At 53.9% G+C, this 25,803-nt stretch overlaps 1 protein-coding gene across 1 annotated transcript; it reads left to right on the forward strand.

Moving 5' to 3' along the window:
- The first annotated feature begins 8,467 nt into the window (after positions 1 to 8,467).
- On the forward strand, positions 8,468 to 16,504 carry SCN2B (sodium voltage-gated channel beta subunit 2). The gene is made up of 4 exons (XM_004585118.2): positions 8,468 to 8,726; positions 14,626 to 14,792; positions 15,051 to 15,261; positions 15,839 to 16,504. Exons 1-4 carry the CDS (start codon positions 8,657 to 8,659, stop codon positions 16,036 to 16,038), a joined length of 648 nt encoding a protein of 215 aa, XP_004585175.2. The 5' UTR covers positions 8,468 to 8,656; the 3' UTR covers positions 16,039 to 16,504.
- Positions 16,505 to 25,803: the final 9,299 nt, after the last annotated feature.

Consider the following 25,803-nt stretch of genomic DNA (forward strand, 5'->3'; position numbering starts at 1 on the left):
AAATGAAAATAGCCCTGCAAAGGACCATGGAAAGCACCTGCATGAGGGGAATTGTGATGCAGTATGTTAAGCCTTTTACTGCCTTTCCAGTAAAAACTAAAACTTAAAAAAAAATACTTGCTTGCTATCTCATATCCTTTACCTGGATGCAGGTGTCTATTCAGCCCAGGAATAAGAAGGCATCCTATATAACAGGGAATGGGCTTCAGGGCCAAATAGTCCTGGTTTAAACCCTGGCTCTGTCTCTTTGACTCTTCAATATCATGGTTTGCTCACATTCTCTGAGGCTGTCTCTTCTACATAGCTACTCTTCCACTTGGAATTATGTCCCAAAAAACCATGGTAAGTTGAAAATATTCTGGGGCCTGGTGTGACAGCCTAATGGCTGAAGTCCTCCTCTTGCTTACGCCGGGATCCCATATGGGCACCAGTTCATGTCCCAGCAGTCCCATTTCCCAACCAGCTCCCTGCTTGTGGCCTGGGAAAGCGTTCGAGGACGGCCCAAAGACGTGGGACCCTGCACTCGTATGGGAGACTCAGAAGAAATTCCAGGCTTCTGGGTTCGAATTGGCTGAGCTCCAGCCATTGAGATCACTTGGGGAGTGAATCAAAGGAAGGAAGATCTTTCTCTCTGTATCTCTTCCTCTCTGTATATCTGACTTTCCAATTTAAAAAAAAATAAATCTTTAAAAAATATATACTCTAAGGTGAAACACATTTAATATCCCCAACTTACCAAACATTTTCACTCAGCAAGGCATTTTGTGGTAGAGTGTGGGTGGTGTCCCCTTGTACGGGAGAGCTGCCTGGGATGCAGCTCCTGCTCTGCTCAGAGCCATGAGAGCGGGTACCCAATAGTGCTAGCTCCAGAAGCAATCAGAGTTCCAAGAAGGGTTTCTACAGGATGCAGGCCCTTTTGCATCACCATAAAGTTGCAAAATCCTCAAACTGTCGCAAGTTGGGGACCATCCAAATATGAAAGGAAATTCATTGGATCTTTCTGCAATGATTAAATGAAGTCGTTTATGGAGGATGGTGTCTGCTCTGAGCCCTCCATCCCCCTCCAGTGGGTTCCCCCCACCCCGGGTAGCTTTATCTTCCCAACTCTTGCCACTTGGGAACTGGTTCTTTTGTGTCTGTCACCCCAGCCAGTCTGTGCTGTCCAGGTTTAACTAAGCAGTGTGGGGAACAATACTTTCTGTGACTTAGTCCCCTCTCAATTTTGATTTCTGTGGATGTGAAGTCCTTTTATTAAAACACCTGTGTTTCCTTTGTGGGAGTATGGAGAGGAAGGCAAGGAAGAGGGAGAAAGAGGGAAAGCTGAGGCCAGGCAAGGACCTTACCCGGCTCTGGGAGGCTCCTGGAAGCTGAGCATGATGGATTCATTGCACTGAAGATCTTTTAGCAAGCAAGTTGAACTGCAGCATTTTTGGTCCCTAGAACACCAGACTACCACATTCAAAAGATTCCAAAAATACAGACCTTTGCCAATAGAAAGCAGCTCCAAGGACACGGGTAGGGTCACCATGAATAATGGAGAGCCTAGCAGCTGAGAGCCCAGCTACTGGCTTTGCACACAGCAGCCTGTGCACTGGGGGCCCATGGGGAAAGAGCTTCCTTCAGGGCTGCTGGCCCTTTGATCTCTTCTTCCTTGCTGCCACCCACTCGCTAGTCCTGGTCCCTACACATATGTCTCTGGTATGTCCATGTGTCAGCATTGGCAATTTGTTTTTACAAATACTAGCTCTCTCTGTGTGTGGTCTGAGCAGGTTGTGATAACTCTGTGTTAGCTCAGTTTCTTTTCTTTTTAAAAAAGATTTATTTAATTTTACTGGAAGTCAGATTTACAGAAAGGAGAGACAGAAAGATCTGCCATCCACTTGTTATCTCCCCAAATGGCTGCAACAGCCAGAGATGCATGGTCCCAATGCTTTGGGTTATTCTCCACTGCTTTTCCAGGCTATCAGCAGGAAGCTGGATGGGGAGTGGAGCAGCTGGAACATGAACTGGCACTCATATTGGTGGCTGGCACTTGCAGATTGAGGATTAGCCCATTGAGCCATTGCACCAGCCCCATTGGCTCGATTTCTTTGCACTGAGGAGATACACAGTCCAAGTTTTCTGCCGACACAGACCTTTGCTTCATCCTCTAGCTGAGCATGCGCCAGCCTCTTCAGGGCCCCTGACCTTCTGACCAGCTGCTTTGCAGATGTGATCATCTTCTTCCAGGGAAGAAAGGCAAGTCTTGACCACTTCCGCAAAACCCAGCTCTTGGCCCAGCTCCTGGGCAGCAAACAAGAGGGAACTTGGGGCTTCCTCACAGAGCAAAGCCCCTTGTCATGGCAGAGATGGTGAGAACAGTGATGGGGTCACTGTCCCAGGCACCTGCCTGAACTCTGCATCCTATGTTCATTGCTGTCGGTGTGAGGGGACCATCCACCTGCCCCTCAACAGCTCCCTTTCCTCCCATTTGTACCCTCTGCCCCACCTGTCTGCATCTCTGCTCTCAGGCGTTCCCACCTGGGATGCCATCTCCCTTCTTGCCTGCTCACATGAAGGCTCTGCTCTGTCCTGCCTGGCTCTTTTCCCACTTACCCTTTCTCACACCTTTCTATGTGTCTTTACATTTGATCAGATTTTCTCTTCTGTTGCCCTCTAATTGTTTCATGGGGAGATGTGATGCCTTATTTTCTTCCAGAGATTTTTTTTAAAGATTTATTTATTTGGGCCCCGCAGCGTGGCCTAGCGAGGCCTAAAGTCCTCACCTTGAATGCACCGGGATCCCATATGGGCACTGGTTCTAATCCCGGCAGCTCTGCCTCCCATCCAGCTCCCTGCTTGTGGCCTGGGAAAGCAGTCGAGGATGGCCCAATGCTTTGGGACCCTGCACCCATGTGGGAGACCTGGAAGAAGTTCCTGGTTCCCGGCTTCAGATCGGTGCAGCACTGGCCGTTGCGGTCACTTGGGGAGTGAATCATTGGATGGAAGATCTTCCTCTCTCCGCCTCTCTGTATATCTGACTTCGTAATAAAAATAAATAAATCTTAAAAAAGGATTTATTTATTTATTTGAAATGCAGATCTACTGAGAGATAGGGAAGTGGAGAGACAGAAAGACCTTCCACGCACTAGTTCACTCCCTAGATAGCTGAGCCAGGTCTAAGTCAAGTGCCTGGAACTCCATCAAGGTCTACTCTGTGTGGGTGCAGAAGCCCAGATACTTGGGCCATTGTCTGCTGCTTTAAAATCACCCATGTATCCTGCAGTTGAACATGCCTTTTCCAGGCCCCTCCCTACGCTGGAACTAGATCCCCCCCTTTCCAGGAATGTATCTTCCAGAACCCTGGGATACAGCTGCTCTCTGTCTCAGTCATTTTTCCTTATGGAATTGTGCTGAGTGTTTGTGAGCTTTTTTCCTTTTTGTGCATTGTTAATAGACACGAATAAATGCACACTGTCATTAAACTGCGAGATACTCCTCTTAGAAAAGAAAAAGCAGAGCCATTCATTTTTGGGGCCTCACTCCTAACACTGCTATGTTTAGAAGTAAGGGTCATTGGGTAGACATCAGCATCACACTTTTGTGTGGTTTCACTTTCCATAGTGAGACCGGTCAAGCCACTGAAACCTTGGCCACACCTTCAAGTGGGTGATACAAGATTCACCCAGTCATTTCCTAACTGGTTAAGAGACCACCAATGGGGAACCTTTTAGCTATAGGTTCCTGTCCAACAAGGATGAGTCAGGGAACACTTAGAATCCCAAAACCCTTCTTCAAACCTTTAGCGTCTCTCCCCATCTCCTTTCTTTTGTTTTTAAAATTATTATTTTATTTTGATAATTTTACATAGTTGATTAAGGCACAAAGGGTCAAGGGCTGGTGGACTGAGGGCTGAGAAGGGAGACTGCAGGTGAGGCAGATGGATCTCCCCCGGCAGCCCTTAAACAGCTGTGTGCCCTGTGAACTCAGGCTGTCAGTCCGAGGCTCCTTTCTGCTTTACTGCTCTCACCAGCCCTGGCTCATGGGGTGCGAACTTAATGTGTGTTGCAGGCAGTGTTTCTCACCCTTTAACATGCTCAAGAACCCTCTGGAGATGTGATTAAAAAATGGAGACAGACTCAGCCAATTCGGCTGAGTCCCAGCTGCTTCTGAGCCGGCTCCTTGCTAACATACCTGGGAGAGCAGTGGAAGATGGCCCAAGTGCTTGAGCCCCTGCCGCATCCACTGTGGGAGATGTGGGTGGGATTCCCGGCTCCTGGCCTCAGCCTGATTCAGCCTGGATCATCACAACCAGCTGGGAAGTGAGCCAGCTGAAGTAATATCTCTTTCTCTCTCTGTCACTCTGCCTTAAAAAAAAAAAAGGAAATAGAAAGGAAGAAAAGAAAGAAAGAAAAGAAAGAAAGAAATCTAAAAATTAAATAAACCTTGGAGGAGTGGTGGAATTTAGCTAGGAAGCCATGGGTCTGGGGTGGAGCCAGCCAGTGACTCCATCCAGTGAGCATCCAAGATGACACTGATGATGCTGGCCTAGTGGAGTGGGTGCGGTGAGGTGGGAAACATACTTTGGGGAGCAAGATTTGGAGGCAAAAGTGAACTACAGCTTTCTTTGAATTGTTTGTGACACTGCTTCTCCCAGCAGGGCAGGTAATTGAATGATGTTGAGTCAAATCTCTGTGATCAATGTCACCGGGAAGAAATGCCAAAACCACAGGGCTTCCTCCCAGACAGCCTGTAAGATCCTGGGGCCTCCAATCCTGGTTAGCATAGATTTGAGTTTCTGCTCCCCAAGCATTTATTCAGTCCCAAGAAATGTGTACCTTTATTTATTTGTTTATTTATTGAAAAGGCAAATTTACAGAGAGAAGGAGAGACCCAGAGAAAGATCTTCCATCTACTGGTTCACTTCCCAAGTGGCTGCAATGGCTGGAGCTGAGTTAATGCAAAGCTAGAAGCCAGGAGCCTCTTCCAGGTCTCCCACGCAGGTGCAGGGTCCCAAGGCTTTGGGCCAACTTCCACTGCTTTCTTAGGCCACAAGCAGGGAGCTGGATGAGAATGGAGCAGCCTGGATACGAACCGGCACCCATACGGGATCCTGGTGAATGCAAGGTGAGGATTTAGCCACTAGGCTGTCATGCAGGGGCCAGGAATGTTTACTTTCTTGGAGGTTCAGGGCACTTTGTGGCAGTTCTGGGCATCCCCCATGACTGCCCTAACCTCCATCACCCCTCCCTTCACCTGCTAGGTCCCCCTGCCCTCTCTCCTTCCCTGCCTGCCAGGACTCCCCTGCTCTCAAAGGCAGTCCCAAGCTTAGGTACCCCCCACCCCACTCTCACAGCTTAATTCTGGACAGAAGCAGAACTTCTGGATCCATTTCTTGCCTCAGGTGCTTTCCAAATAGAAGTTTCCGGGCTCACAGGAGGCAGGTAAGCAGCTGAACTTCAGTTTCTGGTTCTCTCACAGCATCCTTCCTTGTGTTCAGAAAAAGGAAGAGGCCGGCTATGTCAAACTAAAAATCTCTGGCAGCAGGGCTGGGCGGGGCTGACAAATGTCTGCTGGCAGAGCCTGGTGGCCATGCTGCAGACAGAGGCCTTGGCAGGGATCTGACAGACCAAGGAGCTGGAGCCAGGGGCCCAGCCCTGTTGCTGTCAGCTGTCTCTCTGGGTACACCTGTGAGCTACTGACAGGGAGGAGGCCCCAGGGGAGCCAGGGCTGGGGCCCAGCGGTGGCCACTGGAGGATGCCTCTCTGGACTCTATGCATGCAGGCTGCCCCTCCTCTCTGCCCCTGAGATTCCTGCCTGTGGACTGTGCACTAGAAAGACAACTGGCCCAGGCCAGGCCCTGGGCAAGTGACAGGCTCTGGCAATGGCATCTGAGCTCAAGTCAGCATGGAGCCGGCCGCCTCGGGCAGCCCTGCCTTGGCTCTGGCCTTTGCAGAGGCCTCAGCCAGCTGTCACTTGCATCCCTACGTCTATTCCCCACTGCCCACAGCATCTAGGCTTTTTCCTGGGTCGTGGTTCATTGACATCTGTGAGCCACTGCCCTAAGTCAGACCCCCCTGCACCTGCCACACAGGACATACAGGGGATCTTCCTGTATGTCACCCTCCCTACACAATCCTGGAGTTAGTTTCATGTTCCCCTCCCTTGGTGACACCCAACGTGGGAGGCTGGAAAGCCCCAGCTTCCACAGGACCTCATTCTGAATCTGGATTTAGCTCTGCCTGAGCTAAGCCCTGGCTTCCTCATTTACAGTGCCAAGAAAAATAAGAAGGGCTGGCATTGTAGCGTAGGCATATCAGATTAAGCTACCACTTGTAGCGTTGGCACCAGATTTGGGCAAAGGTTCAAGTCTTGGCTACTCCACTTCCAAACTTGCTTTCTACTCTTGGTCTGGGAAAGGAGTGATGGATGGATGGCCCAAGTGCTTGGGCCCATGTGGGAGGCTTGGAAGAAGCTCCTGATTCCTGGCTTCGGCCTAGCTTAGTCCTAGCCTTTGTGACTGTTTGGGGAGCGATCCAGAAGATGGAAGATCTGTCTCTCCCCTAACTCTGCTTTTCAAATAAAGGAATACAACTTCTTCAAAAAGACGAAGAATAAAGGGACTAAAGGCAATCAATCATCTGTACCAGGGTACAGATGCAGCCAAGAAGCAAGCATTGTAGTGCTGCGGGTTAAGCTACCACCTGCGATGCAGCCATATCATAAGAACACTGGTTCCTGTCCTGGCTGCTCTGCTGTGATCCAGCTCCTTACTAACATGTCTGGGAAAGGCAGCAGAAGACGGCCCAGCTGCCTGGGCTGCTGCACTCACATGGGAGCCTTGGGTGGAGTTTCTGGCCTCACCTAGCCACAGCCATTTTGGTCATTTAGGGAGTGAAGCCCCAGATGAAAGATTTCTCTCTCTTTGTATGTATCTTTACCTTTCAAATAAATAAATAAATAAATAAATCTTAAAAAAAAAAAAAGAAAAAAGAAAAAAGATGTGACGACTTCTCAGGCAATGTGGTTGGCTAGGGCTTTTGCTTAGTGCACACAGGCCCTTCCCCATGCTATCTCTTGGCCCCTAGGCTCCACCCTGGCCATCTCCCGGCGAGACAAGGGTCACCCTCTGCTTGAGGTCACCTTGCTGCTCTTCCCCTAAGTCCTCTCCTTGTGACTATGGCATTTCTGTCCTCCTTACACAAAAGAGCATCACCAGTGCGCACAGAGCAAGAGGCAGCTCCAGGAGACCCCTGTTTGCCCGCTATCAGTTACCTTCAACAGAGAACAACAACAACCAGTCTTGGGTCACCTGCTTTGCTCCCCTCCCCTCCCCGATCCCTGGAGCATTTAAGAGCAAATCCAAATTTACTACCTCACCTGTCAATACTCCAAAAAGGAAGTTGGCAACAGGCTATTTGGTAAACATTTTTAATTTGAAAGATATATTTATAGAGAGAAGGACGGACACACACACACACACACACACACACACGCGCGGAAAGATCTTCCCATCTGCTGGTTCACTCTCTAAACAGCCTCCATGGCTGATGCTGGGCTGGTTTGAATTTGGGAAACAAGAGCTTCTTCCAGGTCTCCCATGTGAATGCAGGAGCCCAAGAACTTGGGCTATGCTCTGCTGCTTTCCCAGATACCTTAGTCAGGAGCTGGATTGGTACTGGAGCATTTGGGATTTGAACTGGCATCCATATGAGATATTGCAGGTGGAGGCTTAGCCTGATAAGCCATGACACCAGTCTTAAGGCTGCTCCTTAAGCTGATGATTTTGTATGTTCTGTGACCGATGTTATAAATACTCAGATGGTCCTGGGCAGCAAAAGAATTTCCCCATGCCTGCATAAGGATGGTCAATACCATACCCCCAATGATACCACATTGAGTTAACTTCAAGGCTATTCCTGAATAAAACTGAACACCCAGGTCAGAGCAGTATCTTCTCACATTGTCCCAGAAATCCCTTTTTCCTGCTGCTGTGGGTGAAGACGGATTTACCAAAGGTTTCTGCTCTTTTCCACGGTCAAGTCTCTTTGGTGTTTGCACACCAGCCTTCTTGGACCGGTTCTGCTTTCCATGGAAATGGGAGAGAAAGAGGAAGTCAGTATTTCCTGTAACTCTCACCCCCCAACTAGTGTCCTGAACACTTGCCAAGTGACACAGGAACTATCTCCCCTTTGGCCTTTGCTGTGAGGTGTTTTTAAATGACTTGGAGAAGACCACTCCTCCCCCACCTTACAGCAGAGCTGAAATAAATGCATTCCTCTGGCAGTTTCCAGAATCCAACATGCTTCCCAGTGAAGCAGAGAGGCAGTGCTGGTTCTGGGAACACAAAAGTTCCGGGAACTTGGCTTTTTTCAGAAAGACTGTTTTATGCCCTCCCACTTGTCTTTTGGAATCCACTAACCATAATATTTACTCCATCCCCCCCCCCCTTTTCTTCCTCGCTTTCCCTTACACACTCCCTCTCTCTCTCTTTTTAGCAGCAACATAGAAGCCGGCCATATTAGAGAGATGGAAATAAAGCCTCCTTAATGTTGTCTATGCCTTTGAAGTATATCCGTGCATTCCTTGTAGCCTCTCACCATCCCCCCCTCGTGGTCCTTGGCCCCCTAATCACCCTCTCCCACAGCCCACCCGATCAGCATCTCAGTCTCTGAAAATGCCCAGAGATGCGTGGCTACCTCACCCTGCCTTCAGCCTCACGGGGCTCGGTCTCTTGTTCTCTCTGGGTAAGTTAGACCCACATCTGCATGCTCCCCGGGGTTCAGACCGGGCAGGGGGCAGGCAAGGAGACCTTACTGATGCTTCTCTCCGTGCCCTTGGGGTGGGGTGGGGGAGGTGCTGGGGAAAAGTGATGGGGTCCACAAGATGCTGGGACCACCTGCTCCCCAGCCACCTTGGGTCAGGGGAACCAAATGCTGCTCAGAGCTAATAATGGTTGCATGAGGTGATTTTTCCATGGATTTTCCTTAAGCAGACCTGTGTGGGGGCAGGGCAGGGGGTGAATATATAAATTGGTAGCTGCTGCAGAGTGGGGGCCGGGCTAGGACATGGGCTTTCAGAAGAAGCTTTTTGGCAAACTGTGACTATTGGAATCTGGTGGACAGAGGGTCCCAAGAGACGGTGTGTGGGGGAGAATGGGGAGAGGGGTACAGAGAGTTGAAGCTGGGTCTGGCTTCCTGCAAATCTGTCCCCCTGATTTGTTAAAATGTGTGTGTGTGTGTGTGTGTGTGAGAGAGAGAGAGAGAGAGAGAGAGAGAGAGAGAGAGAGAGAGAGAGAGAAAGAGAGAGAGAGAGAAAGGTGGGAGGCTGACCCCAGGGATGGGCTCCTGGTTAGGAGACCTGTGGAAGTAGAAAAAGCAGATGGGAAGGCATCTCTGCTGTGGGCCAGTTGGGATGGAAGAAGGGTCAGGTGAAATATTTAAGAGGAAAACAAAAACAAAGCAGAAGACAGGGGCCATAGACTGAGTGAGGCTGTGGGCCATGGAAACCAAGCCTTAAAACTGCCTGGCCTGGCCATACACACAACCTACGTAAGGGTCCTAAAGTGCTCACTTTCTGCTGGAGCACTCATAGAGTTCCTGGTGGGCTGGAGAGTTCCTTGCAAGCTTGTGTAATAAATCATTTGCTGCTACATCTGTTCATTGTCGGCGCAGCCACAGAGTCAGGTCCATGGGCTGCTCAGGGACACACTGCCCATAGTAAAGGCTCTCTCTCTTGGCTGTGTGATGTGCTGAGTGCTGGACAAGCACACTCAACAGAGATAGCCAGCCCAGAGCCCCTGGCTGCCTGCAAAAGAAGGCCTTATTTGCTTTGCTGAATTGCCTAGCATTGCAAGGGAAGAGCAAGCAGGCATGTTAAGGAAGCTCTTGCAGGGAACAAGTTGGATTAAAGCCTCTGTTGCCATCACCCTAATTACGACAGACACTTTACTTAGCCCGCTCTGAGCTTCTGATCCAAGTTCCCAGCATAGGAGACCAAAAGCACAGTGCCACTGCCCAGCATGTTTGTGATCTGTGTTCAGCAGGGGGCTCCACCAAGCTGGGTCACTGCCCATCTGGCTTCTTCCTCACAGCAGTCGAGGGAGGTGGACGTTGTTCTTGTACTCCTGGTACGGGAAGCACAGAGAGGCACAGAGCAGTTGAGTAACTTGCTCAATAAGGCACACAGCTAGTACCCAGGGAGCTGAGATTTGAACAGGTGCACATTCTTGTAAACGTTGTGCTCTACCGCCCCCACTGTTCAAGATTTGATACTGCAACAGTGAGAGTACTTGGTCAGAGTTTAGGTCAACAGAGAGGAAATTGGGCAAGTGGCCTGTGCATCAAGAGGCTGGACTGGAGGAGAGAAAACCTCCCTTGAGAGTTAGAAATTCCTGCAGGAATGAAGCAGCCTCATGAGAGTCATGCCAAAGAAAATCATGGAAGGGCGCCCGGTGGCCAGGACCGGATCCCTGGGCTGGGTGAAAAGCAGGGAGGGAGAGAAGAGGTGAAGAGAGCTATGTTGTGGGGGTGTGAGGTGGTGGTGGGAGGCAGCTAAATCTTCCACGAACCTGAGTGGGGAAGGATGCAGAAATGGAGACCTTGACCTTGAACTTGAATGTTGCTGTAGTGAAGCATGCCAGTGGTACTTCAAGGCAGAAGGTCACGTGAATGACAGTTTAGTGGTTGTGGTGGCCTTGGTCCTCTAGCATGGAGGGATTCCATGGAATGCAAGTGCAGACAGGGTCAGGGCTGAGCCTGTGGGGTTGTTTGGAGACACGGTGTGTCTGGCTGTGCTAACCACAGAAGCATGTGCATGGGTGTGTAGGTGGGGACAGTTGGCTGTGTTAGAGTGATGGTCAAGAGCCCTGGTGCTGCAGCTGCCTGTCTGGCCGCTGCTCTCATGACTGTGTCAGGGGAGGCTTAGAGCAAAACTAAACCAAACCATGGCGACAGCTGTGTGCTCTGTGACAACAGCAGGAATGGTGACAATAGTGAGGTAGTTAGCTGTCCAGTTGTACCCCTGCTGGGAGTTGTTGCATCCTCACAACAGCCCCCACGAAGTGGGTCCTGATATTGCTCCCATTTTACAGAGGGGACAATTGAGGTGCCAGAAAGTTAACTGGTAAAAGGTCCTGGAGCCCTGGTCATGTACCACCAAGTCATACGAAAGACAGGATGGCAGCTGGCAGGTGAAGAGGCCTGGGTGTGGCTAGACTTGGCTGGCAAAGACCATGTCCAGGAGCTGGAAATGGGCCTGAAGAGTAACAGGAGCCACTGGAGGCTTGGGGGTGGGGAGCAATGCAGAAAGGGGACTCCCACTCACCTGCAGCAGACAGCCTAATCAGTCACTTTTCAACCACGGTGAAAATAAACGCACCTCACAAGTGTTACCATGGGGTTACAAAGAGGCACACATGGTGAGAATGAATTTGGGGTCCCTGCCAGAGGCAGTGCTGGGTGGATGAGCACCTTTGCAAAAAGGGCCAGGTAGAACCAGGGACAGACGGGGCCTGAGGAGCGGATGTGCCTGGAGGGGGCTCAGCTCTGGTGATGTTTAGGAGGCAGGAGCAGAAGTCACATCCTGACTGCACCTGTTGGCTGTCACATCATTTCTGGGAGCTGTGATGAGAGAGCCAGAGCCGAGACAGGGTCCCAAGTGGAACAACTGTATGCAGGGTGGGTTCTCCCGGGTGGAGATTCCTCAAATTGGGATTTCAGTCCAGGCTGCCCGCCGGATGTGATGGGGCTGCACCTGCCTTGCAGGTGGGAACAGAGCTGTTCCCTGGGAGCCTTGGAGTGGAGGTCTCATCGCCATCTGGCTTTCAGCCTTCTGGAGCTAAGTAGCCTGGGTTCAAACCCAAGCCTCAGCACTTGGCAGCTGTGAACTTGGGCTGCTCAGCATGATTCTTGGTACTGCGTGGCCTCACGGGGAAGGCAGCGGGGGTAACAGCTGTATGACAAGAAATGAGGAATATAGGCCACTTCACCAGCGTCCAGCATGCTGGCAACACCATGTGAGCACCATTGTAGCCTGCAGTTCTGGGAGTTCCTGAAGCAGCAGAGTTCGTGAGGCCAGAGTCTTATTTATATTCTGACCTTGAGTGGTGGCTTCTTGTTTCTAAGGACGACCCAGCTAGCAGGAAGACCCAGAGCTTCCTAGATTTTACAGAGGCTATGGGATGAAGTGGGAGCCTTGGATAAGGGGTCTAGACATATGTGTGTGGTCTCGTCTGGCTCTTACACTCCATGTGGCTGTCTTGTGGTCTCACTGGTAAAATATGGGGGCCGGATGGGACACCTGCTGAAAGGCCTCCCAGCTTTGGCTTACCCTGGCTGTGGGGAACACCACCTCTGCCTCTTTGCTTTGAGGATGGGACTGGGTCATTGAGCTCTGTGACCACTGGAGGGCACCCGGCTCTGCCCATTGCTCCCACAGGGGCTTGCCACTGGTGGGGAGGCGGGGGGGGGGGGTGGGGGGAGCCTGCAGTGCGCCTGTCTGTCCCTCCATTCCCCACTACTCCACCCTCCCACAGCGGGGGAAGCCTGGCTCCTTCAGGATGGGAGGGGTTCGAGTTCTAGTTCTGAGTGCTTCCTGACACTGGGGGGAAGACAGCAGGGTCTACGTGGATGGTCTGCAGGCATCCCAGAATATTCGATGTCAGGGGCTCTAGAAAATGGCCATGAAGGGGTATCTAGACAGGCCTGGTGGGGACATGGAGTAAGCTGGGGACAGGCTCCCTCAGCTCCTTTGCCTCAGAGTTCTCTGTCCCCACAGGGTGGGGGTGGTGCTGGCACTCCTTTGGGGCACATCCCCCCTCCCCTGCTGCTTGCCTGGTGCTGGGCACGGATCTTCAAGAGCAGGCGGGGGCTGGCCCAGCCTCCCCGGTGGCCACTGGGGAGACACACTGGCACTCATGCCCCGCAGCTGAGACTGCGCCAATCTGGGGCTCTGGGCCAGCAGTTCTGAGCTAGCCCGGTTCTGAAGTCCCACACCTGTCCTCTCTTCCCTTCCCCTTCCTCACAGGCCACCCAGCAGGAGAGGGATAGAGTGGAAGGATGCTCTAGGCAAACCTCCATCTCTTTCTGCTGCGGGACTGTGGCTTGGGGGCAGGGTGGGGTTGGGGGCAGCAGCTTCTTACTGCAAAACAGTAGAAAGGAGACACCTCTGCGGAGCCCAAGGGCATCCCGAGGGTGTGGCTGGGAGGGCCAGAGAGACACCCCCGGAAGCCCTCGCTGTTTGTGAGGCAGAGCTTGGCAAAGTTTGCAGAGCACTTGGCCCCCCTCTGTGACCTGGAGAGGGAAAGACGGATGCCCAGACTCTCCCAGCCTATTGAGGTCTCATTCATCAGACCCCTTGCCTGAGCTCTTCCAGGTCAGCAGCTTCTGTGCTCACTGACAGCCTCAGGAGGCACTCCCAACCCGAGCCTGCCTGTGATGCCTCCTGTGGGAGAACCTGGGATGGACCCTGTCCCTCCAGGCATGCCCGGAGACCCTGGTCACCAGCCCTCTGTGTCCCCTCCTCCCTCGGCCTTGCTATAGGACCCCAGGCTTCACTGCTGGCCCAGAGAAAACCTTCTGCTCCTTCACTGCAGATGTGCCAAGTGCATCCAGGCCTTGATGTAGAATCACTGAAAACGGGGTCTCTGTAACAGGTGCATGCGCTGACTGCCAGCATCCCCTGACCTTGCTTTACTTCTCAGGGCTCTTGCCACACATGACATCTGTTTTCCCTGATCACTCCCTGTTCCCTCACCAGAATATGAGCTCCCAGAGCAGGGAGCCTGCCTGACCTGTTCGGAAGCAGTGCCACCTACCTACCCACCCCTGGCTCTGGGGTCTTAACTTCACTGCAAAGTGAGTGAGTGAACGCTCACCACTGCATGGTGCGGCTTCTCCTTGAGAGACAAGGAGGTCTTTAAAAAGAGCGTGGGGGGGAAAGGCTGGGAGAGGCAACACCAGGAAGTGCTCATGTAACTGTGAGCATGGCGGCTCTGCTCCCCTAACCACCACTCACTGCAGACTCCACCCTGTTCACGGGCCTCCCTCAGCCCAGCACCTGGGTCTCCTGGCCCAAATCTGCCACCTCCTAGGATCCTGAAGCCCCAGGATTCCTACCTTGTGTTTTTCTCCATTCCCCCTAACTGCCTGGATGTGGTCCTCATTTTGGGCCTGACTTCTCCAACCCAAACTCTGGGAGCAGGCCCCTCAGCTGGTCCCACATCCCGCTGGCTGTCCTCTCTGCTGCTATCAGGGTCCAGAGAAGATGAATGAGGAGCTAGGCTGACCTCCCCCTGCTGTTTTGTTCTGGCCTGAGGTGGGGAGGGCAAGGCCTTGGCTAGCTCCCTCTGCCCTTGGTCTGCCTGCTTCATGGGCACTTGCAGCTGCAGCTGTAGAAGGGCTTACACAGCACAGGAATGGTAAACACGGAGTGGTCTGGGAAGAGGCGTAGGGTCATCAAGTGTCCCTGGCTCCATCTCCTTTCCACCCCAACCTGCTTCTCCCTTCTTCCCCACCAGTTACACCAACATTACATCTGCTACCCTTATGTGCTGTTTTTCTCCCACCCCATGAGAAAGACAGTGGCCTGGGGCGTGTCCCTCCTTTCCCTCTCTGGGCCCTGAGCAACATATGACTTTGTCCGCAGTGCCCCCGGGACAGAGCATGGAGGTGTCGGTACCCACAATCCTCAGTGTCCTCAACGGCTCTGACGCCCGCCTGTCCTGCACCTTCAACTCCTGCTACATGGTGAACCACAAGCAGTTCTCCCTGAACTGGACCTACCAGAGCTGCAGTAACTGCTCCGAGGAGATGGTGAGTCCTGCCAGGGATGTAGCAGGGTGGGGATGAGGTGGGAGACTCCAGTACCGAGCCCACCTGGTCCGCTAGCTGCCTCTGTCCTGGACAGCACCCTTAGGGCCCTGGGTGTGATGGATGCTGTTTCTCTAGGGGACTTTGCTGCCAGGTGTGTGGCACAGCCTTCCCGGGGGAAAGGGTGAGTGGGCAGAGGGTGAGGCCCCACTCTCTTTGTGGCTCCTGGCCCACCGTCAGTGTCCCCTTCTCCCCGCCCAGTTCCTCCAGTTCCGCATGAAGATCATCAACCTGAAGCTAGAGCGGTTCCAGGACCGTGTGGAGTTCTCAGGCAACCCCAGCAAGTATGATGTGTCAGTGACGCTCAAGAATGTGCAGCTGGATGACCAAGGCACCTACAACTGCTATGTGATGAACCCGCCAGATCGCCATCGCGGCCATGGCAAGATCAGCCTGCGGGTCCTCACAGAAGGTGAGGCTGCGGGGTGGGAGGATGTGTGTACCATGGGAAGTATAGGGAGATGGGCAGTTTATGCTGGGCCGAAAGTGTCCATTCTCTTCCCTCTGTAACATGCCTCCCTGCCTTTGAGTGTCCTTGTGCTCATACTGATCTAATGATGGCAGCTTTTGTTCATTAGGCGCTTACACACCAAGCCTGATTCCCTGTATAGTTCTCTTGTTGCATCTGCAACAGGCAACCTTAGGAGGGGAGGGGCTACCAGGGAAGCAGAGTGACTGGGGAGGTGGGTCACTACGGAGGCAGGGTCACCTAAATCGGTGACACTTAAAACTCCAGTGGGGATTTGGCTTTCCATCTGCTGGATTTCCAAGTCCATGGCCCCGACATCCTCTACCACACTCAAGATTTGGGGTGGGGTGCATGGGGAGGCGGCACTGCGTGGGCTGACAGCAGTGCTGTCTATGGAGAGGTGGAGCATCAGGTCCCTCTGTGCTTATTGTTTTGGGAGACTGTTGGGGAGCAGGGCTGTGGAGGAGCTGCTGCTTCTGACCCTGATGCTCAGCGGGTCCTGCTTCCTGTCCTCCCCTAGAGCCCCCCGAGCGGGACTCCACAGTGGCAGTGATCGTGGGCGCCTCTGTGGGGGGTTTCCTGGCCGTGGTCATCTTGGTGCTGATGGTGGTCAAGTGTGTGAGGAGGAAAAAAGAGCAGAAACTGAGCACGGACGACCTGAAGACGGAGGAAGAGGGCAAGACGGATGGAGAGGGCAACGCGGACGAGGGCGCCAAGTAGCAGGCGGCTGGCCTGCATTCCCTCCCTGGGCCCTGACTCCTGCCACTCCCTGCCCGGTCCTGTGTCACCCTCCCTGCTCTCTCTGGTTGTGTTTCTTTTGAACTAGGACCTCCTCCCCACCCACGCTGGGACCTTTCTGGAACTCCTCACTTCTTACCCCCTGCCCTGCACCAGGAGTGATTGCCTGTCTTCCATCTGGGACACCTGTGACGGCATCTGGGAGTGTGGGCCTGGGACAGCAACAGAAGGGGCTGCAACCTGCACCCTAGGAGTGTCCTGAAGACAAATTAGGGCAGGGTGGGGGTAGGTGGGGGAGCCGGACGAAAGGTCTTGGCGTGACATGGACATGAACCCTGGTCCAGGGCCCTGTGTGTGGCCCTTGTCCCTTTTATTGCCAACTGCCACTACACTGTCCTGCTGCTGCCTGGTCCCCTGGGCATGCTGGTGAGGTCAGATAGGGCAAAGCAGCTCCCAGCAAGGGCTGCACCCCTGAGCCCCGGAAGGCTGGAGTCAAGGTTGGAGGATGGGTTGGAGGGGGGAGATCTTTCTTGATTGCACTTTCCTGGCGGTCTTCAGGAGGGTCTAGGTAAGCCAGAACCCACAAGAGCCAGAGGGAAGTGCCAGGAGGGTCTAGGTAAGCCAGAACCCACAAGAGCCAGAGGGAAGTGCCAGGAGGCCCAGTGCCACCCTGTCCCATCCCCAATCCATGTCACCTGCTCCTCTGTCCCCATTGTTCCCCTTGTGGTGTCTACAGGGAGCCGACCTTCACTGCCATTTACTCACATGTTCCAGCCTAAGAGACAGCGATGAAAGTGGAAACTGCTGACTCAGAGAGCACAGTGCTAGAAGATGCTCAGAGCTCAGCCAGCTGGCTGAGTCACCCCTACCGCTGATGGGGAGACTGAGGCTGGCTCCAGTGGACACAAGCCTGGGGCTCTACCCAACTCTTGGGCTCCTTGGCCTCCAATTGGCCTCAATAGAGCCACAGATTTCCCCAGGGGGAGCAACCTGATGGATGAAGGTGGTGAGGTGAAGGTGGGGCTTGGGGAAGAGGCAGCTTACCTGACCCTGGACCTGCTCCCAGGCACTCAGCACCCCTATTCTGGGTTGGAGGAGCCAGGTGTCAGGCTGGCAACGAGTCTAGGTACAGGCGATGGAGTCAGGTCTGTGACAGTCTCAGGGACAAATCCCTGCCTCTGCCATCAGCTGGCCAATTTGGGGAGAGAGAGAGAGAGAGAAAGAGCAATAACATAGGAGAGCTTGAGCTTAACTCACTCCTACGCAACAACCATTGATGGAACACCTGCTGTGTGCCAGGCCCTGTGCCAGGTGCCAGGGATGCATTCAAAGCCATACACAAGTCGGGGACTGCCAGGACAGCAGGTAGGGACCAAGGTCCCCCTTTTGGTGCATCTACTTCTATCTCTGCAGCCACAGCTTCTAGGGCTAGGGCCAGGGAAGAAAGAAAGGATTCAAAACCCTCGGCCCTGGGGCGGGAGGACAGAGGAGAAGGAAGAGGCTACAAGGACTCGGGCAGAGGCCAGGAAGAGTGGCATCTCACGAGTGGGAACTGGGCAACTAGCCAGATTACTGCGGGATGAGGATAGCCCAGGTCATGGGCTCAGTACCTAACTGCCAACAACACACTGCCAACAGGGGTGGGCAAAGCCGCCAGGCTGACCCGAGCAGGTGGACACTGCCCATCCTTGGAGCCAACCAGCTGGGAGCAGGGAAGTGGGCGGTGGGCACCTCAGGCTGGCCAAGGCCCTGGTTGATGGGATACCTTTCTGCAGTTTTCAGGGTCCACTGCTCAGCCACTTCCCAAGTGCCCTCCCCCCATCCTAGAGTGAGTGAAAGCCTGCGTTGATGCTGGGAATTTTCCATTTCCAGGACTCACAACATTTTAGAGGCATTATTGCAAGTTTTCCTAAGATTCCTTTTGACATCCCAACTCTCTGTCAAGAAATCCAGGACTTTCTGGGACCTTTTCCTTCTCCGCTCTAGCCAAGGGGGGCCCAGGGAAAGCAACGGGTGAATCTATGGATCTCTGGAGGCCCCCTGAGCTAATGGGGTATGTCAGGACCCATCGCTGCCCCAGGTGCTCGCCTGCTATGCACGTCCTTCTCTCAGACCCTCCTGCAGAGGTCGTGTGGGGCTGCCTCCCCAGCCAGGGCCCAGTGTTGGGCTTCTACGTATGGAAGGTGGGACACGGTGGGACACTACCCCCGCGGTCCTCTCACTACCCCGCTTTCCTGCATCTCCCAGCCAGCAAGCTGTGCCTCTTTCTCCTATCCTGGCCCTGAACCCGCCTCTGGCTGCATGCTGACCCCTATGCTGTGGGGTTCCAGGTTGCTGGTTCTCCTTCCTCACCCCTGCCTCTCCCGGGGAACCTAGGTTCCCCACATCTATCTCTCCTTCCTAATGAAGGGCCACTGTAAAGACAGACAGGCTGGCTAACCCATGGGTTTAGCTTCTAATAACGAAGCACATTCTTTCAGGACCGAAATGCCTCGAGGTGCCTTGGAACTGGCTTTGGCAATAGTTATCAGGCCCCTAACTAGGACTTCGCCATGTTTATTTCCAGTTAAACACAAAGCAAAGTCTTAGCGTGTCCAGACTTTTTCTCTGTGTGTCTCCTTGGGGAGATCGAACTGGCAAACGTCTCCAAGGTCAGGTTAAGCAAGTGTACGGCTGAACACACTGGCCAGGCCCATAAAGATCATCTCAGGCCACATGAATGGCTTGGTGCAGTTGGAACGGGTGCGGAATGGAGACATTTTCCTTTCTGCTTGTGTCTTAAGGATAGGCAGCCCCTGTCTCTCGCTGTGCCTCTTGCTGATGTCTTCCTTTTCTGAACCTTGCTAATGCATTTGTACATAGTCTCTCTATAGAAGTCTAGATATATTATATATACAAATATGAAACATGTCACGACACCCACCCCAAAACAGACCTTTGTGGGGGAGGTTGTGGTCACTTCGCAAAGTTTTGCGTTGATTCACCAAAGGCAAACAACGGAATGTTCTATATTGCTTTTTGTGCACTTGGAAGGGAAAACCTGACTACTTATGCACTTTCTGAGTGGATGTGGTGGTGGTAGGGAGGGGCGGCAGGGTGCAAGGATTGTCTGTGACCTACTGCTGGATGGTCTACATTTGGCAGTGGTCGGAGCCTCCTCGGCAGCCTGTGTGTGGCTGGGATCTATGGGCTATAATAAACAGGTGTTCTCCCCAGAACACCCCAGGCGTGTTGATTTTTGTTTTCAGAGGTGTCGCCCAGGATCTGATCAGGCAGTGTCACTGACACTGCCAGGTCCCTGTTCTCTGAGGACCTCAATGCTCTCCCCACCCAAGGATCAGAATGCCTTGGTCCCTCTTGCCTGGTGGACAGGTGTTTCATCCCATTGTCTTCCCGGAGTCCTGGGATGCACGCTTCGCCATGCAGGGCAGCATGCTTACTTCTGGGGAGGAGTTACTGCTGAGATGAATGTGGCCCCTGAGACTCTCATGTTAACTACTGTATGGATGCTGCCTCTTCTCTGAGGGGTGGGGGCAGACGGGCCATCCTCTTACCTGCCCCTCTGCCCCAGTTTCCCAGCATTATGTGGTTAGGTAGATATCTATTTGGCCTGCTCTGGGCTCAGAAGGAGGAACAGGAGACAGCTGAGTGGCGCTTGCCCTCACCTCACTTCACAGTGAAGGAGTCGGGTTGCCTGCTGGAACCTATTTATGGGTTGCTGACTCAGCTCTAAGAAGTTCCCAAGCAAAGGCCACCCCCAGGGCTAGGGGCTCCACTGGTCCTAGGCCCACCCTGGTGCTTGTCCCCCTGGTCTCCACTCATGTGTCTCATTGCATATCTCTCTAACACACACACACATACACACACACACGCGTGCGCGCACACACACACACACACACACTTGCCAAACAAGAGAAGCTCCAGCTTGCAGAACGACCAGGAAATGCTTAAGCAGTGGCTTCCTCCTTTTCTGCTGCTGTCTGTCTCCTTCTGTCTGCTCCCTGCTAACTTAGGGACTCTGTGCGGGGGTGAGAGGTGGTGGTGGCGGGGGCTCTCCAAGGGGAATTCTGATTTGGTAGTGCTAATGCCTGCTTGAAGCCAGAAGGTAACAGCTCTAACTGATCAGGCACAGCTCTTTCGACTGACAATAATGTCTGCGTATTGCAGTTCCCAAGTCCTTCTGAGGGATTCCAGTAAGGCTGCTCTTCGACTTCTCAGGTATGGAAATCAAGGCAGGAAGCATCAGGGTCCTGCCTTCTTCCTTCTGGGACAAACACAGACCCTAAGATTCCAGCCAGGCCAGCAGGCCAGCAGGCCAGCCACCTCTTCCTCACTGGGCTGTCCTCCAAGAACACTTAGAGGATACATGCTAGGCCTGGCTGCTGGGAGGTTGGGCTTGGCTTGGTGTCTTCCCTAAAGGGAAGGTCCAACTTGCAGGGGGTCAGATGGTGACAATTTCAAGTGCATAGTGAGTTTGCCTGATAGGGGATAGGGGCAGAACCAGCTCCTACTCTCCCTGGTGCTGAGAACTGAAGGGGAAACTGAGGACCCTACGAGAGAAGAGGGCCACCTGCTGGGTCCAGCATGCAGACAGGGGCTGGCTCTGCGCTCTCGCTCCAGCCCACACCTTCTGAAGGTGCTCTCTGTTCCCACCCTGCCCCTCCACAGATGGTTGAGCTGGAAGAGGCATTCACGCTTCTGTATGTGCTTAGCTAAGGAGGGAAACCGACATAGCCACAGACACGCAGTCGGCTAGCGACTGAGCCGCAGCTAGAGTCCTGGACTTTCTTCCCAGATGAAGGCCGCCCCCAGGCTGACCTGATGTCATACCTGCGTGAAAGGCAATCCACGTCCTTGGGCTGCAGTCCTCAGAGTCCTGTTCCCTTACTCTGGGGTTTGTTTGCCTATGGGCCTCTCCTGGACTATTTGTCTCCATCCCATTTTGCAGATGAAAGAGGTGGCAAGCAAACATTGCAGGTGATAGGAGTCCAGGGCAGGGCCTGGTAGACATGGGACAGGAGGACAAGCCCCGGCTAGAGCTCTGGGCCTTCTCTACTGACCCTCTGGGACTCTGAGGGTCCAGATAGCCTTGGGGGCCTTGTCTTCCATGCTTCCTAGACTTCCACCTGTTACCAGGCCCCGTCCCTCTTGGACACCTGCTACCGTGCCAATGGCCAGGGTGCCAGCCCCCTCTCAGGGGATAAGAATCCAGTTGAGAGCCATTTCCTGGCATCTCAGTGTGGCACGTGGGCTCTATGGGAGGTGATTTGATGTGGCTAACTTTGGATATTCCCATTCAGGACTCAGGAGACCTTGGGCCAGGAAAGGGGACTTTGGGGGTGGGGAGTGATGGGAACTGATGAATTGGGAGTCGGGGGTGGGTGGGTAGAGGAGTTTGGGGAGCGGTGGACTAGGTGATAATAATTTTGAGCATCCAAGTCACAGGTTAAGAGTAGGCTACCTAAAATTCCTTATGCCAGCGCAGCTGCCTGTGTAACTCAGCTAGGTCACATTCCTTAGAAGCGAGTGGCAAAGGGACTGGAAACTGTTGGCTCCAAGAGCCGAAGGGCCCCTCCTGTGGACAAAAGGGTGGAGGAAGGTGAGTTTATCCAGGAGGGGGATGTGCGTGCGGCACAGCTGTTGGCCAAGGCAGTGGCTGGTTGTGGCCACATGGGAGAGGGATTAGACTTGTTCCATTTTGTCCCATGGCCAAACATTAGGGCTGGCAGGCAGAGGCAGGTATTGATCCAGAGCTAGGCAGAGGGTTGAATTTCTTGAAGTAATGAGATCCCCGTCCCGGAAGGTATTCAAGCACAGCCTGGAGGTGTGATTGAGAAGATTCATAGGCCAGGGCCCGTAAGGTTACCGACAATGGCTCTCAGCAGCGCTCCTTTTAGAACTCAAGTGACGGAAGTGGGATTAACTCTCCAGGCCTGCAGATAAACACGACCCATGTTAAAGCCAGCTCCTGTGCCTCTGCCAACTGACTGCCACCGCCTGCTCTGGGTCACCTGTGCACCCCTTCTGTACATCACTGCCCTTGCCTGACATGTCACTGGGGGTAGGAATGCCGAGTGGGGCAGACCCCTGTGTACAGGGAAGAAGAGGCGGGGAGAGGATGAGACTGTTGAGACCAGATTGTTTTCCTACCCAAAGATCAGGCCAGGTCAGACTCACCCTTCTGCCCCCTCTCCCTCAAGACAAAGCCAAGTCTCCCACTTCTTCTCAGGCCTGTTTCTACGTCCCAGAGCCCTCCCAGCTCTACCTCATAGCATGCTCAAGTGATGTGGAAGGCTGAGCGCCAGGCTACCAAGAAAAACCACTGCTTGCCAGACACTACTGTGTGCAGACACTGGGCTGGGCACTCTGCCTCTATTAGCTTCCTTCATGCTGGGGACTGCCTCCAAAATGTGCATCCTTCTCGCTCCCCCGCCCCACCGCACTCATTTTTCTTTTCTTTTCTTTTCTTTTTACAGCTAGGGCTACCCAGATTCTACTCTACTAATGTACAAATGAGGCATAAGAGTAGGAAATGGCAGAATGCAAATCCAGGGCTGCCTGAGGCCAACACCACCACATTTCAGCCAGGGAAAGGGCTGTGAGCTGGTTTCCCCTGCAGCCCACAGAGTGAGGGATGGGTTGGGGAGGGTGTGGAGAGTGACATGGATCCCCCCCCATAAGGGTACAAAGAGTTTGGGAGCAGAGGTGACCCATCCCACACTGGCATTGCCTGGCCCTTAGCCCCAGGGCCCTGTGTTGCAGCCTCTGCCGCCCCCTTCTGCTCCCGGCTCCTCCTCCTGCTGCACCGCCTGGCTGGTTTCCTCCCTGGTCCTAGCCCCTCTCCTTGGCCACTTCTTCAAGTTACTCTGCCCCTTGGAGCAATATGCCTCTTTCCCCTACTACTCCAACTCCACTCCTCTCACTCCCCCGCCTCCTCTGCTGTCTACACCCCCTCCCTCACTTTGCAACAGTACTCTGACTTCCCCACTGAAAATGTTCCAGAGGGCTGGAACTTTAGATTCCATTTCAGGATCCTGCTGGGTGCTCCACGCCATTTTGTGCTTCCAGCCTTGTCATTCTCAGGTACCCATCCTCAGGGTCAGGACCCGGCCTAGGACCACAGGGGGCCAAACTGACTGTTCAGCTGACCAGGTAGCAGGTGGCGGCAGACAACAGGCCTTTCCATGTGTCCAGCCAGCAATTCCCCTTGCCCCACCCCCTCACCCAGTCCCTGTCCTCTCTTGATAAGAAAACAGGCGACCTGTGTGCCCTGTAAAGCAGGGAGGCCAAAACCGGCTGGGCAGGGTGCCTGAGCCCTTTCCCTAGGGGGCTTCAAGCTCCAACCCATGAGACACCCAGGACTCACCCCATCTCTGAGCTGCTGCGAGGGAGGCACAGGCCTGCTCCTGGGAGAGGGCACACCCCCTCTCTGGCTTGGGACGTCCGATGAGCCTCTCTGGGCAGGAGGCTTCCGTTCCCTCCTCCCTCGGCCCTCCTCCTTCCAATGAGCTCATCTGTCTGGGGCTCCCCATCCCCCTTGGCCAGGGGAGAGAAATTTTTTTTTTTTTTTTTTGGCTAGAACCGGTGGAAGCCAGAAGAAGAAGGCAGAGCTGGGGCTGGGGGAGGTAGCTGGGTACCTGCCTGCGCCCAGAGCCCTTAGAAAGTGGAGATGGCAGAAAAGCAAGCAGCTCTGCCTTGGAATAAGGCTTCTGAAAGAGTCTGCTTTTTCCCAGGTCGTTGACTCCACATGGGTGCTGGGAGCCAGGCAGGCTCCGGTGGCAGCCCACTAGCTCAGCCAGCCACGTGCCTGCCCGCAGGTCCCTTCTGTGCATGCTGTTGTGGGTTAACCCCCTCTGAACAGAGGTGGAAGCTGGGACTGCTCTGAGCCGCAGGGGGTGGGGGTGGGGCAAGTAGGAAAGGACAGAGAACAGACCTGGGGGCAAGGAAGGAGGACTCCAAAGACTGGTGCGGGTAGCATCCCTACAACCTCAACCTGAGACCCGGGTGGGAGGACTGGTGGGTGTTTCCACTATGCAGGTGGAGACGCTTGGCTGCAGTCCCACCCTCACCGTTTACAACCACAGGGTCACTCTCGGGCCAGGTGAAGAGCTTTTGAGGGGTTTGGGGGAGGGTGGCTCTTGGCGTTATGCTGAGCATCCCAATATTCCCAGGGAAGCGGGGCAGGGTGGTAACGGGGCCACAGGGGAAGTGTTGGAGGAGTCCCTGCAGAGCCAGCCTGGTGTCCTCTGGCTCCAACAGCCGAGTCAGCGCGGGCCGCCGCCAGCCGCTCCATCCTTTACCTGCAATGCCCTGAGAGCAGCGCGAGGGTTTATGGGGGAGGAGGAGGCGGGAGGGGGAGGCGGCAGCAAGGGCAATAGGGGAGGCAGGGGGAAGGCGGCTGCCTGCCAGGCCTTTGCTGCTTAGGACGAACTCTTCTCAAAATAGCTCTGGAGACCTCATCAAAGCTCTCTGCTTCCCTTCCTCCCCTACAAGGGCTCTTCGGGGGCTTTTTGAGAACCAAGAGCGGAGCAGGAGCTGTCCCACCTATCCTCAGTGGCCCAGGACACCTGCAGAAAGTGATCAGAGGTGGAGGAAAGCACAAGCAGCTCTGCCCCCTCACCCCCGTGGCTATGGGCACCTCCTGGAAAACAGGCACCTGCTCTTTTGCCAGGTTCCAACCCAGCTCTCCAGGAGGAGGGGGGGGGAGGGGCACACGGAACCAATGTGATCTAGAGAGCTGCTAGACTGAAGTCTTCAAAGAAGCCTATCCCAGCCTCCATGTAAATAGCCTCCTGTCCTTCGAATCCCAGCCCATCTCCTCCTGCCCAAGAAGGGACAATTCTGTGACAGTTCTTTGGCACAGGGGCCAAGCCGTCTGGGCATCCCTGAAAATGTTCTCTTCCAGGTATTTCTAAGCCAGGCCACCCCAGCCCCGAAATGCACATGACCCTGTCACCAGGAGTCAAGCCTGTTGGGGCCACAGCTGAGAACTTTGTCTCAGTCCTTTTCCAGTAGGTAGAGGGAGAGACCCCCCTACAAGCTGCTGTTTCCTCTCCCACTTGCACTCCACCGAGCGACAGGGGATTTTTAAGCAGGTGAGCAGGAACCCAATCAGACTGTGTATGTGGGTTAGTGTGTGTGTGTGTGCGCATGTGCAAAAGCGGGAGGCAGAGAACCCTGCCCTTCTCTCCTTCCCTGCCCCCATTCTGGCATGGTCCAGGGGCTGAGCTTGAGGCAGGTGGTCTATCAATGCAAACATCCTCTAGTCACCAGCGTATTTCCCAAACACAGTGTCTGTCCCACTGTAGGGTCTCCCTGTGTTCTTCAAAGGACAGCTGCCAAGTGTGGTGTGAGTGACAAAACCTAGGACGATGGCTCCTAGCCTGGTGCTAACAGGAGCTGCCTGGGGGAGGGGCCTGGGGGAGGCCAGCCTCTGTAGTTCCCAGGCTCTGAAGACACCCCTGCAACTCCATGCCCTGGCCATCCCCTTCTCTGGGCAGGGAATCACTTTCTTTCCATTGGCCTCCCTCCTCTCAGTTCAGATCACTGTTCTGGGAGACTGTGAGTGTGGTGTGGGGACCCTGACGCCATTGACTAGTGGCTAAAGTCACCACCTTCCATGTGCTGGGATCCCATATGGTTATCCAGTTCATATCCTGGCTGTTCCACTTCTCATCCAGCTTCGTGCTTGTAGCCTGGGGAAGCAATGGAGGATGATCCAAACCCTTGGAACTCTGCACCTGTGTG

Source organism: Ochotona princeps, chromosome 4 (genome assembly GCF_030435755.1).
Source record: "Ochotona princeps isolate mOchPri1 chromosome 4, mOchPri1.hap1, whole genome shotgun sequence".
Classification (NCBI taxonomy): Eukaryota; Metazoa; Chordata; class Mammalia; order Lagomorpha; family Ochotonidae; genus Ochotona; species Ochotona princeps.